At 42.7% G+C, this 20979-nt stretch overlaps 1 protein-coding gene across 3 annotated transcripts in view; it reads right to left on the reverse strand.

Moving 5' to 3' along the window:
• Nucleotides 1–6084: 6084 nt before the first annotated feature.
• The window catches only part of zfhx4 (zinc finger homeobox 4), an 83586-nt gene continuing 68691 nt past the window's right edge, over nucleotides 6085–20979 (reverse strand). For all 3 annotated transcript variants that reach the window (XM_015955388.3, XM_015955387.3, XM_070553376.1), the window contains exons 8-12: nucleotides 15264–15397; nucleotides 14071–14271; nucleotides 13862–13982; nucleotides 8370–13757; nucleotides 6085–7866 (exon numbers count right to left, since the gene is read on the reverse strand). In XM_015955388.3, the coding sequence (XP_015810874.3) occupies nucleotides 6296–7866; nucleotides 8370–13757; nucleotides 13862–13982; nucleotides 14071–14271; nucleotides 15264–15397 (7415 nt within the window). In that variant the 3' untranslated portion in view covers nucleotides 6085–6295. The remainder of the gene's footprint in view (nucleotides 7867–8369; nucleotides 13758–13861; nucleotides 13983–14070; nucleotides 14272–15263; nucleotides 15398–20979) is intronic.

Consider the following 20979-nt stretch of genomic DNA (forward strand, 5'->3'; position numbering starts at 1 on the left):
TTTCATTACTTGACTGTCAACTTTAAAAAATTAAGTCATGCAGCCCCTAGCCATAAAACCAATTTTCTACAGGAAAGTTTATGAGGTCGATTCCTTTAAACTAAGTTACTTTCTATTTTACAAAACCAAATCTAAAATGCTCTAATCGTGTATGAAATACTAATAACATGGCATTTAAAGAAGAACATGCCAGCCAGGTGTTGCAGATCAAATGCAGTGCATTAGCTGAATATCTCCAGGTGTGACCACTTTTATAAAAGTAGGTGTTCAGGCACTCAGGTGTGCTAACACAGCAATCACCTTACTGAAACATGTGTTGTTCATTGTGGAAAGGTTGAAAGACCATTTCCAAACAATTTTGAGTCCTTCCTTCTTCAGTCTATGTGAAGGCCTTTTAGGGCACTTGTCAGTCTATTCTAGAAAGGATCAATAGGGTAAGTTCACCCTAAGTTATATTATAGAATGATAAGAAAATACATTAAGCTAAATGTCATACTATACAGGCCTCATTTTGCCAGTGAAATTAGACATAGATGGAAAATATGAGTTTTTGGAAGGGTTTCTGGCTTAGATATTTTTTTTCCCCAAAAAGACAAAAATGTATCTGTACGGTTTTAGTTTCCAACGTTATTAGTGCAAACCACAGGACTTCCATTCATTTAACTTTAAACCTAATTTGTCAACTGGTGATTGGGGGGGGGGGGTTGGATCCTATGGTCGCAAGTCCATCCTGTTGGACCAACACGATGAGACACGAGCAGATATGTAAACTCCGAGCTTTCTCAGTGAGAAATCAAGCTAAACGCCTCTTTGCTATAACGAGACCCTGATGTTCTGTAAATTGCCATGACCCACAAAAAACAGCCAATCAGCACACATACCTGAATTCCCAAAGCTGGTAAAACAAGTGATGTCTCTGCTTGTTTGAAGTTACAGTGCCCAGGAAATTAATGCTAATCACAAAAGTTCTTCCATATGTGTCAAATTACTGGAATGCCATGAAACAGGACAACTATCACCTGCACAGCAAAAACCGGCCAAATTAGGGCTGTCTAAGATTCTTAACTTGGGTTGTTGTTAAATTAATCATTTTTAACTTGTGGATTTATTAAATTGTAAGAATTTCTTTAAAGACGTCAGATTTGAATTTAAGGTTTATTTTCTTTAAACTTATATGCAAATTCTCTTTCACTGTTACCCTGAAATTGTTCGTGGCATCAATGCTCTTAAAGTTTTGACAGTGGAGGTTTCATCATGGTCAGTATCTTTGGATGGCTGCTTTTGTACCCAACTATCCATCTTCTCTTTGTACAAGACCCTTTTCTAATAAACGCTCTTTTATTTGGTCACTTGAAATCACGCCACAAGTTATTAAAGTGGGAAAAATGCACTAAATTCAAGATGCAATCTACTGTTGCATCAGGATTTAACTTGGTAAATAATCGATTTATAATTGTATCCCAGGTTTTTCTAGCACAAGTTGTAAAAGAATTGTTCCAATTCCAACTGAACCAATGAAAAGAAGAGCTAAAGGTAACACAATCTGACAAGCATGAAATTGTATTTTTCTACCAACAGGGAGAGCCCCCAAAAAACGATTACCTAAAGTTTAGCCGTACACTTCATATAGTGTGCACTGCGTTATTAAAAGACTTGGGAGACTGGACACGTGGAAGAGAAATTAAAAAGCAGCCAATCTAAAAAATATATGAACAATATCTACTGTAAAATGGATATTTATTTAAAAATCATGACATTGAAAAACCAGATTGGTGGTCGAAAAAATTGATAAAAGTTGACACAAATTTAGGAAATGGTGACAAACCCCTGGTTCATCCCTTGAGTTAAACACATTTTGGATGCATGAACAATTCTTTGTTAGTCCTCAGTCAAAATTCCACTGATATTTTTTATGTGGTGGGTATTTTAACCTTAAAGGCCATGTGGAGGGTTGTTCAGAGACACTATTTAGAAACAAAATAAAACATGCAAGTGTATGAAAAATTTATATTACAAATAATAAACAGATATAATCGTTTCTGTTGAATATAATTGTGTTAAAATTCCACATACTGAGTTTTTAAAAAAATTCCTTGGTATATTCAGTGCATACCTGAAAAAGAAGTTGAATTTTAAAATTCTGGTAACAAGTAAAATTTGCTCATGGAGCACAAACATGCTGACTGATAAAAGGTAATAGGTTATTTACTGTAGTTTGAGATTGGTTGGATTTGCATGCAATTTGAATCTTTACAGGAAGTGAAGAAAAGCTAAAAATGGAAAAATCGGAACCGTCATTATTCTGGATGTAACCTTGAAATTTTAGTAGGAAACAACTGGACTTTTTCTGTTATCCTTGAAGTTTTGCCTCATCTCAAAACCTTCAGTTCCAAAACTTGCGTTTGGAGGAGGCGGCTTATCCGGTGTGGTCTGAAACAAAACTTAACTAATGCCCTAAACAGACTGGGCTGTTGTTTTTAATGGTTATGGTAAATGGCCTGCATAGTATAGTGCCTTCTAGAGTCCTGGAACCCCCCAAGGCACTTTACAACACAATCAGTCATTCACCCATTCACACACACATTCACACGCTGGTGGGGATGAGCTACAATGTAGCCGCAGCTGCCCAGGGGGGCACTGACAGAGGCGAGGCTGCCGAACACTGGCGCCTCCGGTCCCTCCGACCACCACCAGCAGACAAGGTGGGTTAAGTGTCTTGCTCAAGGACACAAGACAGCGACAGACTGAGTGGGGCTCAAACCTGCAACCTTCCGATTACGGAGCGAGCACTTAACTCCTGTGCCACCGTCGTCCCGTTATAAATGTGTTAAGTCTTGCTGAAGACAAACTGGTTCTACTGCAGTAGGAAACCGACCTGATCTGCGTGTAAACAGGTCCGTCGAGCCAATACTGGAAACATCTGGATGTGATGAGACCACTGAGGCGATTTTTCTGATAATATCGCTACAAAGTAACACACCGTCAAACACCGTACGTACCAAACAAGCTGTGCTGCAGCGTTGCTGTCCATTCCTCCAGCCATTGTTCATATTCTGTTTGAACTTTGTCTGCTTCACTCCCACCAATTTGTTTACAGTCTGTGTTGCTTTAAGCTAATCAGAAGAATGCTGAAATGACGCATGTCGCCACCTAAAGCACCGGAGTGGAATGAACTTCATTTGAGAATTAGATTTTCTAACGTACATGTAAACTAAGATAAAGGCTCCCAGTTTATTACATTAGATTGACTTAGATGTGCATGTAAACGACAAGCCAATAAGAGTCCCTGATGAGGCCAATGTTACAAGAACCCATGAAGGTCACATGGGTCCCTAGTCCCTCCCACTATTCAGCTCCCTGTTTGTGTCGTTGGTGCTGATGATTCTAACAGGCTTCTGAGATTGGAAACTAGAAAGTCAATCTGATCAAATGATGAAAAACACATTTTGATGCTAGAAACAAGAAACTGCTGTAAAATGAACGATTTGTTGAGACCAAACTGGTTTGCAGATACAGTTTTTAATGTATCACAACAATGAGCAACAAACATACTTGATGAACTATTTCCAGAAGTTGTTCAAATACCATCTACAATAAACGTCATTTCAACTATGACAACAGGTCTGTGACAAAATTAAAAAAAAGTTTCAAAACCATGTTATTACCGTGATACGGTACAGTTGAGACCTCAAACAGTACAGTAACAAAAACTAATGCGACTACTCTCTATATATAAAACATCAATAACATTTTTGGTTTAGTTTATTTAAAGTTTTAGCCATAGGGGCTTCTTCTTATTAAAACCTCAGGGTGCATTTCCTATGTAACCCAGATGTTGTAGAGTACATATTGTGTAGGATATGACTGCGCCATGAAAATCCCTTTGACATCCAGAAGAGCAATTCCAATTTCAACCTTTTGAAGGCTGTCCCGATAAACATGACACAATCCATCCGTTTTCTTAAAAAAAAAGTTTTTTTTTTTCTTTTTGGCTGCTGTGCAGTTGCAATATATATGTACAGTTATATTGTTGGACCATCCTTTTAGTTGGTTTCATAGCTTTTACCAGTCCTTCGTGTGGGAAGTGTCCTGTCTGCTGCTAGCATCTTAGCACACGATGCTAGCTGACAGTTCAGTCTTTTAATGCTGAGCCACAAAGTGGGAAAAGGCAAAAAGCCAGAGTTGTGAAAGCCTTTGGAATCAGGACAGTCGCTTACATTTGTACAATGGCAGAATTGCACCTTGGGAGGCCAGGATGTCTCACATGAAACACAATCAAAAAGTGTCTTCAGGAATAAAGTAAATGTAAAATACTAAAAATCTAAATAATGACATTTAAAAAGCTCACACAGTAAATTAAAAACAGATGTATTGCTTAAAATAAAAAAAACACCTTTACAATAAAAAAAACAAAAACAAATGTCAATTGATTTTATTGTTTGAAACAATAACGAAGCATGATTTGATTTAACCTGTCAAACAGTTGCATTACATGCTACTTGCTCATTTCAGAATAGGAAATACCAAAAGCAATACATTTTTGCATTTCTTCATATTAATAAATTTGTACCATGCACAGCCAACTACGAATATGTACAACAGCTCAGCTTTCTTTGTTCACAAGCCTTTTTCTTTCATACAAATAGCCTTCTGTTACTTTGGAATGAGTCACACTGGTTACCAAACTAGAAAGTGATTTGTAAAAATTGAACACCCTTTTAAAAGCTTTCACATTCTTAGTTCCACAAAGAAAAAGACAAAAAAAAAAAAAAAAAAAAAGCTAAAGCAAGCAACGGTTTGGTATTTCGTCTGTTTGAAAGTTGAGGGAATCCATGGCAGGCAAATTAACATTACACAGTAGCAGCAAATGTTGTAAGGTAATACTCTGCAATGAAATCAGTGAAACCATTAAAAGTGGGAAAACTGCAATGTTGAATTTAACTGTGGAAAAATCAGAAGTGCCCAGAAAATTATTGAGAAGATGTCAACCTATGCACCAAACGGCTGCATTTAGGTTTAACACTGTTTTAAATCCTGCAAGTACATAAAAATGTTAACATCAATTTAATATTAAATCACAAATGCTGTTATCCCCCTCTTAAAGCAGCTAATTTGCCATCGCATAACAAATTAATATACCTTTTCTTTCTTAACATTGTGACCAACTTGTACCTTAACAGTTTCAAGTATACAGTACTGCTTTCTTTGATGCACCAATTTTTAAATAGGTCTCTGGATTGTTAGGCATTAATCCTGTAACAAATGTGGACCAATATGCTGCTGCAACAGACACAAATAATAATTAAAACACATACATATCTACATACGTACATACAAACAATCAGAAAATTCTATTAAATTAACAAATGGCCTACTCAAAAAAAAACAAAACAAATAAAAACAAATTAAGTGCACTATAGTTCAGACACAAGCAGGTACCGTAGCAGTACAGCAATTCACAAATGAAAAATGTTATATTCACATAATCCGAGTCTATCAAAACTACAGTTATTACCTCTTCAGAAAAGGGTGTGAGTAGAGGTTAAAGTGAGAAGGTAAGAGTTGGCACAGATTAGTATATACTACAAAAAAAAAATAAGGGGTTGGGAAATAGATAAGAGCTTGTTGTAATACAAACTGGCAAACACAGGGGCATCATACACATTTACTTCACCATTCTAAATTCCCTCAGTGGCAAAACCATACTGTCTTTGTAGAGCAAAACTAAAAGTGTATGCACATTGTCCATTGTAACAGTAAAATTGTCTCTTGGTACTCTATTCACATCAAGGAAATGCGTCCGATAAAGCTTGACATGTTTTGGTTATAAGCCAAGTGTACCCAGGCTTGGTGCTGCTTTAACAAATGAGAAATGTTATGTTCTGACCTGAGAATTTAAAGCTACTGAATTACACCTATCTAAACTAAGAGAGATTCTCTTCGAGGGTTCTGGATCATCATCCCATACAGTACATGCTAGCATTTGGAAAACAATCCAGCTGAGGTGCAATTTGCTATCGTGAGAGTTTTTGGCTTGAAACAAGCTCCCCCCAAGGGAACCTGTGAGATTTTTTCCTACTCCATGTTTTTGTATACAATATAAGCTCAGTCAAGCATCTGCAACAGTTCTGTCCATAACAAAAATCAATCAATATCTTGCCAGCATATCAATATGGGAAAAACAATCCTGAGTCAATCATTTGGTACTGTAATTTTTTTGGGTTAAGAGAAACTTTGGAACTGCAGTTTAAAAAGTCTTACTTTTTTCTTTAAGCAAGGGATCCTGTTGTCACACCTACACACTGAACATATCCATTCTGATACTATTGAAGCTCGCGTCTAGGCCAGAGGCAGTCTTAGCCTTGACTTCCAACGCATTATCTAAGTCATCCAGCTTCTGGCTTAGCTCATTGTCAGACTCATCTGAACAACTCTCGGTGGGTAGTGAGGTTGGAACCCCTGAGGTGCTGCAGGAAGTTGAGGTAACCGTTGAGGGTGAGGAAAGGGGAGGAGGGGGAGAGACAGACGGGGAAGAGGAAGCAGCTTTCCGGGCTGTGGTGGCCTGGAACAGAACATTTGGCCAGGACTTCATGGACAAGCGAGAGAGATGAGGAAAGGTGTTATTAGAAGAAGCTGCAGACTGCGAGGTAGATGTGGTGTTAGGAGTAGGGGAGCAAACAGAGTGAGGTAATAATCTAGTATGCTCTTTGGCATTTCTCATTGCTTGTTTGATTGTTTTCTCTTTGTGCAAGCTCGACTGAAGATGTTGGCCAAGTGCTTCATTCCCATTAACAACCACATTGCAGGCAACACAAGTGTAGTTGCTCACTGCTTTTCGAAGCACTGTTTCTTGCGGGTCAGTAAAAGGATGTCCGAAGTAACAGAAGGACTTCTGATGACGTACCACTGAATCTTCGTCAGCAAAAATCATCTGGCACTTCCTGCATATAAACTCATGCTTGATGGATGGTACAATAAAAGCATCTGGAAAATCCATGGTACTTTTGGTTTCTGTTTTCGGTTCTTCTTTTGTGCTTTCTGTTGAAGAGCCTTGGTTGTTGTCATCCTTAGCTTCTTTAGCTTCTTTTGGTTTGAAGGAGTTAGTTGTAGTGCTCTGGATGCTCTGAGATGTCTTCAAGGGGGTTGGTCTCTGTTGCTGCTTCAGTTCAAGTTGTCTCTGCTGCTGCTCTTGCTGTTTCTGTTGCTGCTGTTGCTGCTTCTGCAGTGAATCCTGGAGGGATTGGTGGTACTGCTGGTACTGTTGCAGGAGCGCAGTTGGGGAGAGACCAGCGGCCATGGCAGCTTGTGGGACTGCTGCTGGGCCATATGGAAACAGGCTCTCCATTCCGCACAGTGGTGGAAAATAGCCCCCTGTCTGAACCCCTCTGGTGAGCTGTGGAGAAAAGCAATTGGGAAATCCAGGGAGAAAGTAGGGCAAAAACTGTCCCCCCAGTAAAGAGCTGGGATCGCTTGCAGCGAGAGCATTCTGCAGTGCCTGAAGTTGAGAAGCATCCAAGGAAGTCTCACTTCCTGGTTTCCCTGGAGGCTGACATTGTTTCTCCCTTGCTTTGGCCATGCTGGGGGTGTCAGGGCGTGAGCCACTCTCATTCTCTCTGTCCTTCACCTTCGTTTGAGGTTGCTTGTCCCCTGGTTTCTTGATGCTGTCTCTCTCTGAGTTTTTGCCATGCTGCTCTGTGTGGTTTACTGTTGCCAAAGGTGTGGAGGGAACAGGAGGAGGAGGAGGTGGAGGAGGAGGAGGAGGAGTCTGCAGAAGAGTCTTGGTTGGGGTAGTGCTGAGAGACATGGCAGGAGAGGGGGTGGCTGGTGTAGGGAACCCAAGCATGCCCGCACCGGGAGACGCTAAAGCTGAAATACAGTGGTATATAAATATGGAAATGTTCAATATTTAAATATTCAACCCCAAATCACTTTGGAAATGTTTTTGTCTAAGATAAATATGCTGTCACTGGCTGAGTGATTAAAATTTTGTTATGGATCAAAACTGTCACATGCGCTTTATGATAAATTCCTCAATATATTAAAGAAAAAATATAAGCAACCTAAAACAGAAGGGGAAACAAGGTAAAACAAAATACAAGTCATGGATAATTTGTAAATAATAATAATAAAATAATGAATAAATCTCAAAACATATAATTAGCCGTTCAATATTTGAGGCTAACATTATGCATTCACTTACTACCACCATTCTTTAAAATCTTTAAAAGTTTTACAAAATTAGACTTTTGAAAAAACAGTACTGTAATACAGAATAAACAGTAATATAGTAGAATAAAACAGTGCATGATAAAATTTCAGTTCTTAAAGCTTCTAGTCAGTTTTTTTCACTGTTTGTCATACTAACTCACCAGGTGTGTTGGGTGGAAAAACAGGAAGCGATGATGGCCCGTTTACTCCAGGAAGTAACACTGGTGGAAGGCCAGATAATCCAGGATAGCCTGAGGGTAGGCTGAGGCCATGAAGTGCACTGTTGTTATCCACTGAAGTCTGTTGCTGCTGGCTAGGCAGACTGAGACCCTCACCGGCTTTTTTCATTCGGTCTAGCTCTTGCTGGGCCATCAGCTGACGAACAGTGGTTGGTGCTAGGTAGTCCTTTTCTCTGTCCACCTGGTTTCCCAGAGTTTCTTGCACTTTGGTGATGTGCTGCTTAGAGAAGATGTGGTCTCTTACAGACATCCGGGCAGTGTACTTTACACCACAGAGTGTACACTCACTCCTGGGTCCTTCCGGTGAACCTTGACTTATCATGAATGGCTTTCCGATGTTGATCTTGAATTTCTTTTCTTTAGCACGGGCATTCTGGAACCACACCTGGACGACACGTTTTGGAAGTCCAATCTCATTGCCCAGCATCTCACACTCTTGCATTGTAGGAGTGCGATAGTCACTAAAACAAGCTTTGAGGACTTTAAGTTGTAGGTTGCTCATTTGGGTCCTGAAACGTTTGTGGCCTGGTCTTTCCCCTGCACTGTTGACTTTCCCAGATTTGTTAAACGGGTTTCCTGTCCCAAAGGGACTAGGAGAACTGGGATCAGCAAGGCTTGATGATTCACTCCTGTCATTGAGTTCATCCATGTCGTCATCTCGTGAACTGTAGTAGGAGTCACAGTCCTTTCCAGAGAAACTTAGGGAAGGACTCACCATGCTGAACTGGAACCTCTCATTGCCAGCATCAGAATTTAGCATCAAGCCTTTTTTGTTGTCACCAAGCTTGTCTCCTCCATTGGCAGTTAGGCTCTCAACTTCATTGTTATTACACTCATCTCCAGTTGTAGCATCGCTAATGGCTGTGTTGATTGATGATGTTTCATCAAAGTCCATCTTACTGAGATCATAAGATGAAACATCTGCTGAATTATTTGTAGGCCCTTCAGATTCATCGCAGTTTTCAGCTTTTAAGGATGAAGGGCTTAAGAAGTTTTTTACTTGTGCCTCAGATGGTTTGACGGGGGTTGAGGATGCAGCAGGCATGTCATACTCATTGGGCTCAGTCTTAGTAGGTAGCTGTGGGTAGTCAAAAAAATTAAACTTATTTGGGCTTTCACCTCTTTCATTGTCTTGATTCATCATTGGGCTTGGTGGTAAGCTAAAGCCTGCTTGTTTAGCCTCGTGCCAGTGTCTTGATCGTATGTGGCTATCTAGAGCAGACTTAGCCTTGAACAGTGCTCTACAAAAAGGGCATTTCTTGTGAGACTGGGAGGGGCCGATAGCCCTAAATTGCCCCTTTCTCTCTCTGGCTCGAGTGTTTTGGAACCAAACTTGCACAACTCTCTTTTTCAAACCAACCTCTCGAGCAATGTGGTCCAGCATCTTCCTTGTTGGGTTAGAGTCCAGAAGATATTTGTCATAAAGGATCTCTAATTGCTCTGGTGTGATGGTGGTTCTTAAACGTTTATCTCTGTGTTGTTCTTCACTGCTGTTTCCACCGTCTTTATCATTAGAAGTTTCCTCCTTCTCATCCAGTTTTCTCTTCATTGCTCCAGAGCTTGTAGCTGATGGCATACTAGAGCTACTCTGAGAGGGCATTTGAGAGAGCCCACCAGATAGCAACTGGCTTGCCATGAGGGGGTTGTTGGGGTCAAATATCATATATGGCATGTCAATGGGTCTTTCAAGGAACTGGGAATGAAGGAATTGGTTTTGGGCAGCCAAGAAATGCATGTGCTGGTGCTCCTGCCACAGCTCAACAGTTGGGAATGCAATCTTACATTGATCACACTGGTACTGAAGCATTTGGTGGGGCAGACTGTTTGTGAGTGAGGAAAGTGCCAGGGAAAGTGGACTTGAGGGCACTGTAGCTGCCTGAGGCTGGGAATGTGGTCTGGACAATTGTGGTTGAGGAACTTTCTGAGGAGGTGGTTGAGGTGTACAAGCCTTAGAAGGTCTAGGTTCTGGTAGTGACTTCATTACTGGCGAGGGGGCAGTTTCAGCTTGTTTTAGGTCTGTTTCAGTAGCAATATCAGGCTTAGGGGAAGCTTTGCCCACAGTAGTACGGGGAGAGGCCATCACAGGGGAGCTTGAACCCGAACTGGTGGCAGTCCCTGCATGTGATTGTTTTGTTAACTCTAAAGGTACATGGAAACCCTTGATTGGAACTTGGTCCATTATATCTGCGTATTCCTCACAAGTGTTCTCCTCTATCTCCTCATCTTCATCTTTATAGCACAGTTTTTTCTGGTGAGTGATAAGGTCAAAGATTCTTGGGAACACGATGTTGCACTTTTTACATTGGTACTGCATGCTGCTGGTTCTGATATATCGTTCATTGGTCAGCTCCTTTTTCTCACTGTCCTTAGAATCTGCCTGGTTCTCATAGCTCTTACGCGCTTTCTGGCGAGCATTTTGGAACCACACCACAATAACTCGTGTTGGCAAGTTGAGTACAGTTGAGAGCTGCTCAATCTCATCATCCTTTGGATAGGCATTAGTGTCAAAGAAATCTTGAAGGACCCTCAATTGGTAATCAGTGAATCTTGTTCTAGAGGACCTCTTGTTGATGGCTGAGTCCGTTCTATAGTACTCGTGGGCACTGAGCTGGGGCTCCATTCTAATATCTTCCAATGTAGTAATGGGAGGAATGTTGAAATTGTAGGGAGAGTCTTTACTTCTCTGCCTTTCCTTGAACAGGGTGTTACGGAACCAGTGCTTTATTACTTTCTGGGGCAGACCAGACTTTTCTGACATCTCTTGAATTTGCTCTTCATTGGGAGAATTGTTGATATCAAAGTTTGCACGGAGAATTTTAAGTTGCTCATCAGTTATACGGGTGCGTGGACGCTTAAACTGAGACTGGCGGAGGAAGTTTGGATCGAGACCCAACTGCTGCTGGCAGAGTTGTGTAAGGTCTGTAGAAAGTGAGTCCATTGTGGGTAGTTGCAAGGCCAACTGAGGGGGTAGGCCCGGGTGCTGGACAGACTGCATCATTAAAGGTGGGAAAAGTGGCAGATCTAAAGGAACAGGGAGCTGGACTTGGGGTGGCGCAGGAGGGGCAGTAGGCGGTGGAGGAGGGGGTGGCGGCTGGGGTTGCTGGGTTTGAAGGGAGGGTGTATGTGCAGCTTGATGGGAAACAGAAACTGGAGAAGGCGCTGGTGTTTGAGGCTTGTTGATTGATGTAGTCGAGGGCTGTGGAGTAGATACAGGAGCTGGAGCGGTAGGGGGTGGTGGAGGAGGAGGTGGTGGTGGAGGTGGAGGAGTCTCAGGTGAAGAAGGGTTTATTGGATAAAGTTTATCATAGGCCTCTCTGTACTGCTGGGCAAACTTTTCAAGCTCTACATATGGGAAAAAGTGGCTGTGCACATGTTCCTGATGGCTTTTGAGAATTAGCATATTGGAGAACAGCTTTCCACACATCCCACACTCAAGCTTATCAGTGTTCATCTCCACGTGTTCAATTCCTTCTTTATTCTTCTTTTGATTTTTCTGTCTGTTTTCATTGTACTGGATGACCAACTCAAATCCAAAGTTCTCCAATAATGCTTTGGCTGCATTACCCCGCGCTCCTGACACAATCCGCGGAGGAGGGATCAATGGCTCCGAGAATTTTGACTTTTTAGTGTCTTTGTTGTCTTTTGCATTATCACTCATAACATCTCCTGAACTTTCCATCTTTGTCCTGCTTTCGTGTTTTTCTAAATGGTCTTCTGCCTCCATTGACATCTGCATTTCTGAAACAGACACAGGGTTAGGCTCTAATTTGGATTTGTGGTTCTGCATTTGCTGGTTTTTCTGTTGAATTTGTGACTGTATATGAGAGGCTTGATTCTGTTGTTGCTGAGCCTGTTGTTGGGCTTGAGCCTGCTGTAACTGGTGCTGCTGTTGCATCTGCTGTTTCAGGTCCTCTAAAAATGATCCTGTAAGCCCAGGCATCCCAAAAGCTGCCGCTGAGTGTAGTGCAAGTTCTGGATTAATATTGAACTCTGCTCCCGGTATATAAAACGGGAAGAGAAATTGCGGCTGCTGAAATTGGAGCAGCGCTTCTGGGGTCATTGGGAAATGTGGGAAGAAAGCTGGGTTGAGGAACTGAGGCTGAAAGAAAGCAGCCTGTTGCTGGAGTTCATGCTGCAGTTGCAACTGCAGCTGGCTGGCGGACTGGGCTGACTGGTGGCTGCTTGTCTGCGCTGAAACATGGTCAGTAGTTGCGGTTTGTTTTGTGGTGTTGCTGTTGCTTGGTTCTTTGGGTTCTACATTGTTTTCTTTGTTCGAAGAGGGTGTGCCACTTCTAGCAGTGTCTGAGGTGATAGCATTTCCTTGAGCACTTGGGCCTGGACTTTTTGTAGGTGATGGACCACTACCTGCAGTGATACTGCCGCTGCTCGCATCAGTTTTGGCTGTTCTTGCTTTGGTCTGGTGGAGGACTGACCTCATGTGGATTTCAAGTGTTGAGCTTTGGCTGTAGGCAACATTACAAATATTGCATTTAAATGGTTTGTTATCAATGCTATTGGTCGTCTCCTGTGGAACAGGACTTGATGCCTCTTGAAGAACCTTCTTTAGTTTATGTAAATGGGAAACAGAATTATAGTGTACCAGCAAGATGTTCTTCTGGGTAAAGGACTCTTTACAAACTGTACACTTATAAGGTCGAGAAGGATCCAAAAATTTCTCCATTGTAAAGTTGGGTCCTTTTCTAAATGGTAAAGTCCGTTTGGGTTCTGCACCCATGTCATCTAGAAGAGAGCTACTGTCACTTCCTGTAGGACTGGGTCTCTCTTCTTGGTCCATTTCATCATCTTTGTCCAAGTCGTGTTCAAAGCCCTGCGCTTCCTCCAGGGCCCTGGCCTCACTCTCAGTGATGTCACCATTCAGTGGCAGGTTTCCGATTAGTTGCTGCACCTCCGCCTCAGTAAGCTCTGGATGTCCATTCTCCAGATGCTTTCGGAGGGCTAGGAATGTCCTAAAGCTGCGTTGACAAAGGCTGCACATGGTGGCTGCTCTGATGGCATGGTACTGAGAATGTATCTGAAGCTTCTGCATCGTCTTAAAGGCCAGGCTGCAGTGGTTGCAACGATATTTATAGACGTGACGATCAGACACAGAGAGCTGCTGTTGTTGCTGTTGGAGTTTTTGGAGCTCACTGAGATGATCATGTAGATTATCAGGCGATTTGCTGTCATGCCCTTGCCCAGTGGTTCTCTTCCAGTCTGGGGCTTCTGAGGCCTCCTTTGGGGGTTTGAGTTCTTCGTCTTGCTGATCATCATTCTTCTCTTGACTAGACAGCTCGTCCTTTAAAAGGTTTCCTATGAGAGGAAGATAATAGTTTACAATGTATTTCCCAGCGACCTCTCAAACAATTATTCTTGTTTTGGTTGACCAACATGGTTCAATTGCTATGTTTGCTCACCTTGGAAACTTCCTGACCCATCAGCGAGAGACATAGGGGAATCGGTTAAAGCCTGAGCTTTCCCCTGTCCAGACTGGGGATGCATTCCACTATTTGTAGAGGCTGTATCAGGTCCAACAACCTATTAGGCCAAAAGAAACACCGTAAGTATTGCATAAATGTATGATGGACAGACAGAGTTCATACTCAAATCAATGAATTATTCCTACCGTTAGAATCAACTTCTCCACACAGTCGGGAGCCACACTGTGAAGGTGTGTGAGATGCAGCTGCAAATGAATTTTGTTGCTTAGGACATCCTGGCATAATGGACAGCGGATTACTGGCTGCATGGAATGCTGGGACATCACATGGAGCTGCATACGGTTGGCATCTTTACTGCTGTAGTTGCAATAAGGACATTGCTGAACCTAGAAAACAAAACAAAAACAGAATACCTGGTTTTAGCAGGAGTAAAGATGCATCATTTTTGGATTGCAACAAAGTTTTATCAAGATATTCAACCACCAAACTTTCCCCATATCTGCAAAATCAAATTAAAACTTTACAATTCGTGTTGACCCACCTCATGCTAACACTGACATCACCTCCCCCCACCAAACAAAATCTAGATCAACTATTTTTTTATATAATTCACTTAGGTCTCTAAAGTCATGCAATTTTATTAGTTGAAATCATGATCAGCCAGAATTTCTAATCACGAGATTACAGACGATAAAGGCGCGTAACCTCCAAACCGAAGTCTTGCACTCATTACACGAAGTACTCCGAACACAGCTGACGTGCTACCACCTGTTTTAATAGAATCCATTTCTGAAATGACTACGTCCTCCCTCCTTGCAAGGGCCCCGAACCAGACCAGCTAATACTTCATAATCTAATTTAAAAACACATATAATTTAAAGAGATGCAAAAAAGGGAAAAAGAAGCAGGGAGGGAGGCCTTAGGCTACTGCTGGTACTCCACTTAAGAACACAAAGGCTGGCTTTCGTGCTTGATGTTAAAAAGCTCTGTCACAGAGGGAACGGTGGGATGCATTTAACCCTTTCAATGAAAGCTGGCGCCAGCATCTGCTAAATGCTTGGCTTAGCATTTTTGCTTCGTAGAGAGAAGTATCTTCCCATTAGCTCATCCCACAGTGACAGTGAAGGTTAGATTTCATTAGTGCTCATGAACGTGCCTCATTAGTTATTAGCTCAGTGTATGTGCAACGACAAATTCCACCAAGTAGTTAATATTCAGAGCAAAAGTTTTACTCCAGACAGATACACACAAAACCCCACAACACACCTTATTTGGCTAGGCGGTAAAGCTGTGCACCAAAGAATAAACTATCTTTAAGTTGCTTGGAAGCACACCATGATAACTGGCAGCTTCCTATTGATTTTCTACTAACCCTTACCTGGTCATTGCCAGAGGTTTTCCCCTCGGCAGACTTTGGCCTTTTGGGTGGACTTTCAATTTGTCGATCGGGCAGGAGGGAATGTTTAACTGTAGCGTTTGGCCCAGTTACCTCTTTGGACATGACACCTCCTCCTAGGAGAGAAAATATGTTAAACATAAAGTTAAATCACATTTGTAGAATCTAAGATGGGATTTGTTATTTCACATGAGGCCTTGCATTAATAATTCACAGAAATCAAAGCTGCTAAATCTAAAAAACGCCAATGGTTTCATGGCTGTTACCGGATCACTACTCTATGTGCAAATCCTAAACAAATATCTGCGCTAACACACTGAAAATGTGACATTTGGAGTGTGCTTTACATCAGAAACAGACGGGATGATTATTGATTTACAAATAATTCCGCAAATGGCATAAATGAGTACCGCAAATTAACATTCAGTGGGGCAGAGGTGATGATTCCGAAAGTGATTCGACTCTAAGACAACATTAGCATGGATACAAGCGTGAACTGTGTAATTCATATTCATATACAGTGACGTGGTTCTGCCCTGAGGACATGTAAAATGGGAAAAACTCGGGCAGGCTCATTATCACAGCACGACATACATTAAATGTTATGGTAATATTATACACTTCATTAGTTCATATACATTTGCCCGCCTGCCTCCACAACTCCTCTGTCTGGGTAAGATGCTACATTTTCAGGGCTTGGTCACGGCTGGTGGTACAGTAGCAGTGTGTGTCTATTTATATGTTTGCCTGCAAGTGTGTATGTGTGTGTGTGTGTGTGTGTGAGACATTAACAGCAGGGCTCACTGTGAAGAGATCAGCCTCTGGTTGTATTTAGTAAATGCTGCAGCCACTGATAAATCTTTCATTAGCCTCGTCCTAAGATACAAGCCGTGCAGGCCCGGCTATACTCTGCCACTGCAATTTACCCACTCTGCTCAACACAAAGACACAGCAACAGCAACTCTCCCTCCCTCGTTCCCTCCCTCTCTCTCTAAGCCATCAGCCTCCCCCCCTCCTGCCTTCCTCTCACTCTGCCTCTCCTGCGTCCCCTCCTTCGTCTGGTCACTCAAGGCAATATGTGAGCCTCACTCTTGCGAATCAACGCTTCACGCTAGATGCACAAATGAAAAAAAAGGGAAATCAAAGCACTGATACATGGAGAGAGGGGTTGAAAAAAGAAAAAAAAACATTTTGTATTTCATATTATTCCACGGCTCGTGTTTGTATTGGACGCGTATCAATCCCTCTGGCCCGTTCATGCATTTTAATTCTGTTGCATTAAGTAGGCGTTCCACTTATTTTATTTGTAATCCCCTATATCTGGAGCCTGAAATATTGGCCTGTCAAGGAAAGTGACAAGAGAGAAGGAGGGAGGGAAGGAGGAAAGAAAGAGATGAGAGAGGAAAAAAAAACCACAAGGGCACAATGTGAATTTCCAAGAACATCCGAGAATTGCGCTGCAGCTCAGAAGAGCGAGGTAATTTTGTCTTCCACTGGCTGTGATAGCCCCTGCAGGCTTGCATGTGTGTGTCTACGTGCATATGTGTGTGTGTGTGTGTGTGTGTAGGCCTCCTGTCAGGAGTCTAATACTCCATTGGTCAGATTGGGCCAGACTAGAATCACCCATCACATCACCTGACCGTACCAAAGCCTGCATCCCGCCTCCCGTATTTATTATAACCATTTCTAATTTCAACTTTCAAATTTTGCCTCCGTCTTCCAGTCAATTTGCAACTAAATTACATCCCTGAGAAAGGAGATGAGGCGATTGTCGGACAAGAGGCTGCACACACATTTACAATGCAGCGGGGGAAAGGGCCCGCACATCACCATTGATTACTGTCACGCCAAATGTAAATGTACGTCTGTGCAGCTCGTTTTGTTGTTGCTACGGGTGTGCAACATGAAGACCTGTCCTTCTGCTGCGTATGTGTCTTTGACTTAATGCTTTTATCAACATTTATAAAATTCCAATGAAGAAAAACAGATGCTGAACACTGAGAGTCCCAACAACTGTTTAGAGGCACATTGAAACTGCAGAAAATACTCTAAAGATAAAATGTCACACTGACGTTTACACAAATCCCTTTATGCATGCATTTAAAGGTGCAATAAGTAACTTTGTCACATTTTTAATTCTTTTCTTGAGCCATTAGGTGCTAAAATTACCCTTTGTGTGTGAACGAGTAGACTTTTGGGGAGAATACCGCCTGTGCAACTTGAGTCTCGCCTGAACCGGTGACCTGGACACTCGCAAAGTCACGCATCTCGTGAGACAGCTTTACAGTAATCCATGTTTCCACCCCAGAAATATCAAGCTAGAGATGGTTGGCGTTTATTGTATCGTGCTCATCGTGGCAGAGCCTCCGAAGAGACAACGACAACCTTTATCTGATGAAGCTAACGAGAAAAAAAGATTGTCTGACTGACGGAGGGATCAAACAAGAGTCAACATGGGGAAAGTGTTTGTCAGAGACAACTAAGGATTTAAATTGGATCCGGGTCTCGCGATCATGCTACTGCACTTGTGACCCCACTGGGGGCATCATGATAAATGACCCGCACTTGTATAGCGCCTCTCAGAGTAAGGACTCCAAAGCGCTTTACACTACAGTGTATCATTCATCCATTCACACACACATTCACACACTGATGGTGATGAGCTACGATGTAGCCACAGCTGCCCTGGGGTACACTGACAGAGGCGAGGCTGCCGAGCACAGGCGCCACCGGTCCCTCCGACCACCACCAGCAGGCAAGGTGGGTTAAGTGTCTTGCCCAAGGACACAACAGCAGAATTCTCTGTCCAGAGCCGGGATCGAACCTGCAACCTTCCGATTATTGGACAACCCGCTCAACCTGTTGAGCTACTGCTGCCCATCAGCGGCGTGGAGGGTAGCAGGACGGTTTTTCAAGGCGTGTCAATCCACATAGCAAGCAGCGCCACATCTCTGCTCTCCTCACAAACTCACCAAATCCCTCGAGACTTCGTCCGCCATTACGTCCATAAAGGAAAACACACCATTGCGCTTCTCGAAAAATACTGGCAGTCACAAAGCCGTGAGAACACACTTATAGATGTTATCAACATAAGGCATCACATCTCTGCAACAGACTTTTATTTTGAAAATTCCCTGACGTTTTACACTGATACCGTGAGTGATTTTCTGTCTAGCCCGACGTTAATTGTAGAACTTGACGCATCCCAGAAGAGGCTTGTAGCAAAAAGCGATCTAATTCAATATTTTGTGGCACAACAAGCCGCTGCCTGAAAAGATTTGTGCCCTGGCCTGTTTGGATCCACCCCAAAGACTATAATGGATTCTCTCTGAAGCAGCGTTTGCACCGCTGATGCCCCCCCATGGTGAGCCCGAGATTAGTGCAGCTTTAACTCATTCACTGCCAGCCGTTTCCTGATCGCTAACGGCCTTCGCTGCCAGCGTTTCTCACAGTTTTTACTGTTTTTTTAAGAGTCACAGAACGTTGCGCGCTAGGATGATGTCGATGCCAAAACAACCAAAACAAAGCGGAGACTCACCTCTTACATCAGGAAGAATCTGCGTGTTTCGAGCGTTATCCGTTCTTTCATAATCCGTTGTCGAATTGTGATCGGCAGAAGCTTTTCCAGTTCGCGCCTCACTTTTTTTACAGGAACGGCCCAAAACGATCTCCTAACACATGGATGGTCTGCTTCCTGATCATGTGACGTGTGACGTATGCAGATGAAGATCGGCTTCTGGGCTGAGATGTTTGTTCTCTCAGCGCGGGGGATCGTTCTGATGCTCAAACAGTAAAAAAATGAATGGTTGGATCTAAAATGACGACTTTAGTCGTCAATGGCAGTGAATGAGTTAATATGTGATCAGCTGGTTAGAAAAGCAGGAGCGCAGTGATTTAAAAAGGACACTAGGGGGCGTTAAAGCAAGCCAATTGTCTCTTTAACCATTTGACTGTTCTTTCTCCTCCATTATGGCATAAATAGTCAAAAGAAGAGCAGAGTCAGAAAACTCCTCTATTTTCCTTTGTCTCGAAGTCTGCAACCCATGTTTAATGACTGTCCTCCCCCCCCCCCCCCGCCTACTCTTCCCCGTCTCCCGCCTCCTTCCCTCCATCCACTCACCAAATAAAGTGGAAGAGTTAAAAAAAATGAAACTACCCCCTCCAGTCCTCACCATCTCCCTTGAAACACCACCAATGACAAATGTCTGCACAGAAAAGGGCCTTGCTTGATTAGATAAATCAAAAGGTGATTTATGACACTCAAACCCTTTTGCATTGCTGAGGGAGACAGGGGAACACACACCACCCATCTTTATTTGCAACTGTCATTGGCCTTTATGGAGCTGCACACTTGTGCTTATGCAAAGGGGGGGGGGGGGGGTCAAATCAAGGGAATCACAGAGCAATAGACCAGAAGGGGCAAAAACGAAGAAAAAATGGAGCGAGTACCAGGAAGGAGATATAAAGGGTGTTTGAGAAATTCATAGCTTAGCTAGTGTGTGTTTTCCTCTTTAATTGATCTCAGAACAGCGGAGGGAACTTGATTCAATCAAATTAAATTTTTACATGAGAAAGTATCTTATTGAATTCTCACATCTTTCCAACAACGCCTTTACATAAAATCAACGCCGTTATCATCAAGGAAGTGTCTTTTTGGAGACGTTTTAGTGTTTTACATTATTTCAACAAGCAGAAAAATGCTGTTTCTGTTCATTCTATTTCTGTTTTTTCACGTACAACAATCTCCCAAACACACAACAAACAGAGGCAGGAGGCTGGGCGTCGCTTGGATTTAGTATTCAATTTAGTTGTCCTGATCCCTGGCAGACTGGCCAGCGTTACGGAGCAGTAAATCTAGGAGGGGAGAGCTGGCCAAAGCGGGCCAGGGAGAGCCGACCAGCATGATTTACTGGCCTACTGCTCTGGGGTTACGCATTAGGCTGACCTCCGGTCACCTGATAACATTACAGCAACACACTCTGAACCTCGAACTCCCACCGAAGCACTCAGCAGGCCCAGATCTCTAGCCGGAGGGAAGTACACAAAGAAATAGACTTGGAAGGAGTAAAAACAGAGAGAGGCACAGTCAGATGGAGAGAGGGGGAATGGAAAAGAAAGGCAATTAAATAGCAGCTGTCTACTGTAGTTTGTGGTTTTTTTAATGACTAGCCTTCCTTTTCCATCTCCACCTAGCACTCTAATGAGAGATAAATATGAGCGTGGCCTTGTCACATTTGACAAATTGTCAGAGACATTCAACAAGCTGTCATTACAACGCAAACACACATGCACAAAGGGACTGCTGTAGGCTTGTAATTAAACATGCTAATAGCTTTAATGTATTGTAATCTCCTCTACGACTGAAAAGCCGCACATCGCCGCTCTCAAGTTTGTCACATTTGCAAGATGCATGCACAAACAAAGAGTATGGCAAACCGAATGTGACCGAGCGGATGTGGAATATTTAGCATCGGATTACGTTTGTGATCCCGGCAACACAAAATGGCACAACACATAATGTTAAACCTCCGACTGCAGGAATAAGGAGTCATTTTCCCCAAAATGTAAGCAGGTAGAGACGTCTGTCTGACAGGCTCGAGCCTTTGTTTGGTCGCTTATTTATAAGAAGTGGGCCCCTGAGCTACGGAGGCGGCATGTGTCGTCCACACACACACACACACACACACACACACACACA

This window comes from Nothobranchius furzeri, chromosome 7 (genome assembly GCF_043380555.1).
Source record: "Nothobranchius furzeri strain GRZ-AD chromosome 7, NfurGRZ-RIMD1, whole genome shotgun sequence".
Taxonomy (NCBI): domain Eukaryota; kingdom Metazoa; phylum Chordata; class Actinopteri; order Cyprinodontiformes; family Nothobranchiidae; genus Nothobranchius; species Nothobranchius furzeri.